This window comes from Phytophthora parasitica, assembly GCF_000247585.1.
Source record: "Phytophthora parasitica INRA-310 unplaced genomic scaffold supercont2.1, whole genome shotgun sequence".
NCBI lineage: Eukaryota > Oomycota > Peronosporomycetes > Peronosporales > Peronosporaceae > Phytophthora > Phytophthora nicotianae.
The window spans coordinates 4614351-4621082 of record NW_008634126.1 but is presented as its reverse complement, the minus strand read 5'-3'; the positions used below and the strand labels follow the sequence as shown (position 1 = coordinate 4621082).

The 6732-nt window shown below is 53.9% G+C and overlaps 3 protein-coding genes across 3 annotated transcripts; all 3 read right to left on the bottom strand.

Annotated features, from left to right (window-relative positions):
* Nucleotides 1-64: 64 nt before the first annotated feature.
* PPTG_01192 (hypothetical protein) lies at nt 65-3428 on the bottom strand (the record flags this gene model as incomplete). The annotated part of the gene is made up of 12 exons (XM_008892805.1): nt 65-1566; nt 1629-2048; nt 2112-2201; nt 2267-2344; nt 2406-2576; nt 2658-2699; nt 2782-2835; nt 2903-2932; nt 3008-3037; nt 3113-3142; nt 3221-3327; nt 3409-3428. The coding sequence occupies 12 exons, from the start codon at nt 3426-3428 to the stop codon at nt 65-67; spliced, it is 2574 nt and encodes an 857-aa protein (XP_008891053.1).
* A 527-nt stretch (nt 3429-3955) lies between these two features.
* PPTG_01191 (hypothetical protein) lies at nt 3956-4739 on the bottom strand (the record flags this gene model as incomplete). The annotated part of the gene is made up of 2 exons (XM_008892804.1): nt 3956-4214; nt 4285-4739. The coding sequence occupies 2 exons, from the start codon at nt 4737-4739 to the stop codon at nt 3956-3958; spliced, it is 714 nt and encodes a 237-aa protein (XP_008891052.1).
* A 150-nt stretch (nt 4740-4889) lies between these two features.
* On the bottom strand, nt 4890-6530 carry PPTG_01190 (hypothetical protein). Its single transcript, XM_008892803.1, has one exon. It carries the CDS (start codon nt 6421-6423, stop codon nt 5041-5043), a length of 1383 nt encoding a protein of 460 aa, XP_008891051.1. The 5' UTR covers nt 6424-6530; the 3' UTR covers nt 4890-5040.
* Between the last annotated feature and the right edge of the window lie 202 nt (nt 6531-6732).

Sequence of the window (6732 nt, the reverse complement as noted above, 5' to 3'; positions counted from 1 at the left end):
ACTAATTGATTATTTTACCCGTGACCAAAATCGTTTCTGACCTGTAATAAAGGCTATCGGCTTATTACTCCTTGGCTGTGCCAAGCGTATAGGCTGGGAATAAAATATTGGGGAACTTCTTGCTCACAACGGAGAACTCGTCGAACGAGATCACACCATCGCCGTCCTTATCGCCTTGGGACATAATTGTATCCGCCTTGCGCGCGACTTCCGCCTCACTGGAGGCCATGTGGTTTGCCTTGAGGATCTTCATGAGCTCCTGTCGCGTGATTACGCCGTTACCATCTTCATCGAAAACGAGGAACGCAAATTTGAGTTTTTCCTCCTTCTCAGCTCCGGTGAAATTCGACAGCGCGATCATGAACTCCCGTACATCGATCCGACCTGTCTTGTCATTGTCGAACAACTGGAACACTTTCTCGCACTGTGGCGATGGATCCACCTGCAGCACCTCGCAGAACTCGGAGTAGTCGATCTGTCCCGATCCATCCTTGTCTGTAGCTTGGAACCTCTTGTACGCCTTCTTCACGCTCTCAGGCTTGATACCATTGTCGCGCGCAAACTCTTCCAGTGCCACCTTGCGTTGGTTGCGAAGCTGAATAGCCTGTGCGCCCGAAACTGCTCCACTCGGAGTTGCTGCTTTCTCGGGTGAGACAGCAGTGACACCCAGTCCGGGTGGAGGCTGCTTGCCTTTGGTTACCATTGCGTAGAACTCGGCAAAGCTCACCTGGCCGTCGCCATCCTTATCTACCATCTTGATCATTTCGTCCACTTCTTCGTCTGTAGGTGCCTCACCGATGTTAATTAGCACGTGGCGGATCTCAGCAGCACCCACGTAATTATTGTGATCGAGATCAAAGGCTTGAAACGCCTCCAAAATTTCCTTATCGGTGAACTTGCCATTCGGATCTCGAGGTGGTTCGGACGGAGCCAAAGGTGCTGCACCAGGGACGGATATGGCGTTCGCTCCTGGAGGCAGTGGGGCCACAGCTGGACCTGAGAGGATCGGAGGCGCCATGGGTGGTGCCTTGACTGGGCCTGCGGCGCCAGCTTCGGGCTTCGTGAACTTGGCAACAATCGCCAGCTTTCCAGCAGGGCTACCCTCGCGGTCTCGCAGTTCGATGTCACCCTCATAGCCACCTTTGGATAACCATGGCACAATCTCCACCTTTGCCTGGGCCATGAACCTGTCTTGCCCGCCCTTCTCTTGGTCCCAAACTTCGATCACAAGCTCCTTCTCCGTTGCGATGTTAAAGTCGAAGTTCTCGTTAAATTCGGGCGTCCTGCCGCCGCCTGCTTGAACTTTTGTCTGCACGTTCTGCGTGCCGATCGTGAGCTTCACGTACGGGTCTGCCGTGTCCATCATGCCCAGCTTCTTCAGGTCGAACGCTCGTAACACCTTAATGGCGAGCTTGCCGAAGCGAGATGCCAGAGCTCCTGTAGGAGGCGTAGGCGCAACAGCGGTAGGTGGGAAACCACCAGGTAAGCCACGCGGAGGAAGCCCCCGTGGCATCATACCTGGAGGTGGAGCTCCTGTTGGGCCTCGAGGGGGAGCAGGTGAAGTATCTACCCCCAAAACAAAATATTAGTACTAGCAGCCACAAGAGAGCAGTGCGTTGTCATCATACCTTCCGCGGACACGGGAACGATAGCCGTCGGGACCTCGTTCGGTGGAGCTACCGCTGCACCCGGAGGCCCCGGCGGAGCTCGAGGTGGCATTCCTGGAGCTCCCGGTGGACCCCGAGATGTCGGTGGGAAACCCGGTGGTGGTCTCGTCGGTGGAGCTGTCTGCATTCCAGGAGGCATTCCCGGTGGCATTCCTGGACGCGGTGGCATTCCAGGTGGAGCCCCGGGCGGTCCTCGTGGTGGCAGACCAGGCGGCATTCCTGGCGGCATCCCTGGTGGTCCTGGTGGTGCCATTCCGGGTGGAAACCCTCTCGGAGGCATCCCAGGAGGAGGACCCGCCCGTGCCATTGCTGGAGGTTGACCTGGTGGCATTCCTGGAGGCGTGCCGCGGAAACCTGGAGGTGGGCCTCGTGGTGGTCCGCCTATCGTTTGTTCACAACATTTGAGCCTCGGACAAGAAAAATAAAGCAACAGCATTGACATACCAGGTATCGCACCAGGCGGCATTCCCGGCGGTGCACCTGGCGGTGGAGCTCTACCGGGAATGGCTCGAGGTGGCATTCCCGGCGGCATTCCTATCATTTGTCCACAATATTTGAGCCCTCAAACAAGGTGAAATAAAGCAACAGCAATAACGCACCAGGCATCGCACCGGGCGGCATTCCTGGCGGTGGAGGTCGACCGGGAATGGATCGAGGTGGCATTCCTGGTGGCATTCCTATCATTTGTCCTCAACACTTAAGCTCTCAGACGAGAAATAAGCAACAGCATTGACGTACCAGGCATCGCACCGGGCGGCATTCCTGGCGGTGCACCTGGTGGCGGAGCTCGAGCTGACGGCGGAGCACCCGGAGGCGGACCTCGGGCAGGAACTGAAGATGGTAGGGCTCCTGGTGGTAAGCCTCGTGCTGGAACTGCTCCAGGCGGAGCACCAGGCGGAGGTCCTCGTCCTGAATGGAGTAGAATATTGTATAAGATTAGCGTGAGATAAATTCGTGATGCATTGGCGGCAAAGACGCAGTGGTTTTGACCTGGCGGTGGTCCCGGGGGAGCTCCTGGAGGCGGTCCTCGGCCTGAAAGCATCGTGCCACGTGAGATTAAAAAAGCAAGAGGCATTAAGGTTATCAAAATATCCACGAGTGCGAGCAACCTGACCTGGTGGAGCTCCTGGCGGCGGTCCTGGGGAAGGCCCTCGACCGGGCGGGGCTCCTTCTTACGTATAATTTCAAGTTGGACTTGGCACTGGTAAGTATTGGAGTGAAGGTATATAACGTACCTGGAGGGGGTCCTCTACCCGGTGGAGCTCCTTTCCGTGTCAATAGTTGCAGGTTTTCAGCACCATTTTCTTAAGAAAAAGACTGCACATAGAACGATAACTAACCTGGCGGTGGTCCACGACCCGGCGGAGCTCCTATTCACATATAATTTCAGGTTAGGCCTGCCAGCGGACGAGCTTGCATTAGAAGTATAGATTCTCATAGCGTACCTGGTGGCGGACCTCGACCCGGTGGAGCTCCTTCATAGCAAGAGGGTCACAAATTCGGTTTGACAATGACATTACGGCACCAAAAGCACTGCATCGGTAACATCACACCTGGTGGAAGGCCTCTTGGCGGCGCAAACCCGGGAGGTGGACCTCGAGACTGTGGGTAACCTGACGGTGGTTGTCCAGGCGGCGGTCCCCTTGGTGGTGGGCCCCGGCTGCACCACAGCGTGAACAAAACAGTAGTTCCTAGGGAATTAATCAACCAGGTCAACTCGCGCTGCAACAATCAGACTTACGGCGGGGAAGCGTCGGTCATAGCGATGGACGCCTTTGCCTGTTAGCTCAGGAAACTCAAGCGACTACTGGTATCTGCTGGCAGTACTGCTTGCCGGTCATTCAGAGCTGCATCCTGCGTGGCATTAAAACCTCAAAGCTTAGGATATCATCACCACAGAGTAGTCAACGTACAGCAGCAATCGGTAAGCAAGTCAGCCTGATCCAAGCGAGATCAGGAGTCTGTCAAGGGTCGCACAGACGACTATTTTCAACCGTGAACAATGTAAATCCAGCCAACTGGAGTGCCGATGTTAATCACCAACGTTTGGATCCAGAACATCCACGAAAAACGCACAGCTAGTGAAAGTCACGACCGCTTCATAATGTCAAAATAAGCATCTATCGTGGTCTGTCACTTGTTGATACAAGGATAGCGCTGAGCCTTCTTGTCTAGCCAGCCTTTCAACCACAAGTAACCATCCAGCTTCTTTCTCGATCTTTGTATCCTGCATCGAGAGAGGCGGGTATCTGCTATCATTTCGGCTGTGTTGGTTTTTTGTCATTTTTTTACGCCTTGGGTTTCTCCTTCGACGCCGTTTGTTTCTTGATCATAGTAGCGATCTTTCCTGGCGCTTTAGGAGGCAGTTTGGGTGCGCGGCCCAAGAAACGCGCAATACGCGGCGTTATTGCGATCGTCAGCGCCAGACGCACAGGCTCCGTGAACTTGGTCGCGATCCACGCTAACAAGAATGTGCCCGTCTTGGAGCTCACTTGCTCCACCTCCAAGTACTTTGCGATGCCTAAATCCTCCGCAATCTTGACAAACCTATCAAATCGCGAAAAGTTAGTGACTTCAACACCCAAGTCTTTAGCTCTAACAAGTACTAAAAACCCACTTGTTCGTCGTAGTAACGAGATTAAAGCTCTCGTCAAGTTGTCCTTCTCCCTTAGAGTTGGTCCTTTTGTTGGTGCGTACCCAGCCCTGGTCGATGGCCAGATACATGGAGCCCAGCACAACTCCATACATGGTCAGGTACGTGCCGATTGCCACGATGCCGTATTTGCGCCACAGATCCTTCAAACGCTCGAGATGTGACATACTCTCGGCAGTAGCCACTTCGCCTCCTGAAGCTTTGGACACCGATGAGCTGGAGCGGCTGAAAACGGAAGAGCGAGCGGCGAGCGAAGTCATGAACGATGGAGACCGAGCGCGCGGCTGATGCTGCACGAAGAACCGCTCAATGCGAGCCACGGGCAGTGCAGACGTCGGCAGCCTGCACGAGCTAAGCGGGAGCGACCGGAGAGCGGTGGTGCGCCGTGCAACACCGGCGAGACGTGCGGCGCCGAGCATCCTGGTGGCGGAATCGGTTTTGTGGCTGGTGATGGATTATCCAATAAACACGGTTAATATGCTCGCCAAAATTGATTGTAACAAATGAAACTTATTATACAAGTGAATTTGTTATCAAAGGAATAATGATGCTTTTAATGAAACGAATCATGGTATGGATACACTTTTATTCGATTTCAGATTTATGCAAGAATAATGATGGCGCTGAAAGCAGCCGGTTCTAGTTGAAGTGCGTTGTCACTTAGAATGATCTTTCTTCACTAATCATTAAGCCAGTGATGTACGTGCATCCATTTCGGCTTTAGGCTAGCAAGACTGAAAGCACAACCGATGCCACCGCCACACCAGCCGCCAGAACGGAGCTGGACGCAGTCGAGCCAGTCGTCGCATCTACCGTCACCACCGCCTTCGCCAGAGTCGGGAAGGTAAAGTTCTCAGGAGGCGGGACGCATCCCGTGGCCGTGCTGTTGCAGAGTGTGCACATCTGTCCGTAGAGCTCGCGCTTACAGCCGAACTCCGAGTCGCAGTCCTTGACATTGAAGTAGCACGGCGGGTTGCCAGCAGTGAGCTCAGCTACGGTCGGCAGCGGTTGCATGTGCCTGATCACTGCACTCTCAATCTGCGACGACTTGTTGGACTTAAGTAGATTAGCATAGGCCGACAGCAGCTTCTGCGTGCGCACAGCATTGGCCGTCGCGTTCTGTGGGTCCTTCCAGAACGGAATACTGGCGTTCCAGACACCTGCCTCCGAAGCTTGGAACTCGACGCCACCGGCCTCACAGAATTCGGTGAAGTTTGCGTACTTCTCGCCTGTGGCCTTGTTCGTCATGGCCGTGATGCCGACAGCGTCGTCAATAGGCACGTAGCCGAGAATTCGGTAGTTGTATGTACAGGAAATACCGTCCGGCAAAGTGTCCATATCGCAGAGTCCTTGACGAGTTGAGTCGCGGCATTCCTCGGTCTTGTTCGCCCACTTCTGAAGTGGACAGTTGTTAGGGAACGAGTACCACCAGCAGTTCGGGTACGGCGCACGCGCGTCAGTCTCTTTCGATTCGCCACCGATGAACGGGCCAAGGTTCGGTACGCTCGTGTTGCCATTCAGAGAGACGCATTCCTTGGAGAACACGTTTGTTCCGGATATTGGCGTGCACTGACCGCCGTCCATGGGTAGCATAGGACCGTATTCCGACTCGTACTCGGCCACTGTCTCGTTGGTTTGGGCGAACACGATGTCATAGAAGACAACATACTGCATGCCGTTTTTGCGCCAGCATCTGTCCTCTTCACTGCGAGTGTTGTAGTTGATTCCCTCGGCTTGCACGTACATGAGTGCTCCTTCGACTGATGCCGTGTTTACGGTGTCGAGCGCACCGCGAAATTGCTCCTCAGCCGTGTCGTAGTACTTGGAGCCGAATGCATTGGTCGTCTCGTTCCAGATTGGGGCATCGCTTTGCACCCGTGCTTGGATCACACGGACTGGTTTAGTGTGATATTTATCGGAGTTGGGGGTCTTCTTCAGCGACCTGACAAAACTGGTCGAGGTAGACGCAACAAGAGCACGACTGCGGTATGACGGGCGTTCGGTGACTTCCAGCTCGGCTGATAATGACACTTCTCGGTCTGAAACTGCATTCACGGAAGACACAGCCAAAGCCGATGCGGCAACTGCAACGTAAATCTTCATGGGAAAACTTGTCGGGGGAGGTCTTGGTGTTTTTTTAAGAATGGGGGCAAGTGTGTGAGCGTCAAATGTAGCCGTGTTGTCTAGACAGAAGAACTAGTAAGCTTTATAGGTCAGATCGTAGTGCCAGATCTCGAAGGACATGCCTGAATCACCGCATCCATATCAAGATGACCAGAACTTTTGGGTGGGGATATCAATTTTCGCCAATCGAAACTAATGCCGTGCGTTGCCCGGGAAGCTCTGGATATTTACGCATCGAAACGCTACAAATACAAGTAAATAATATCTACCGTATAAACATCAATAACA

What these genes read in the sequence shown, in the direction of transcription:
- PPTG_01190 (XM_008892803.1), bottom strand. Translation starts at nt 6,423, where the DNA reads ATGAAGATTTACGTTGCAGTTGCCGCATCGGCTTTGGCTGTGTCTTCC.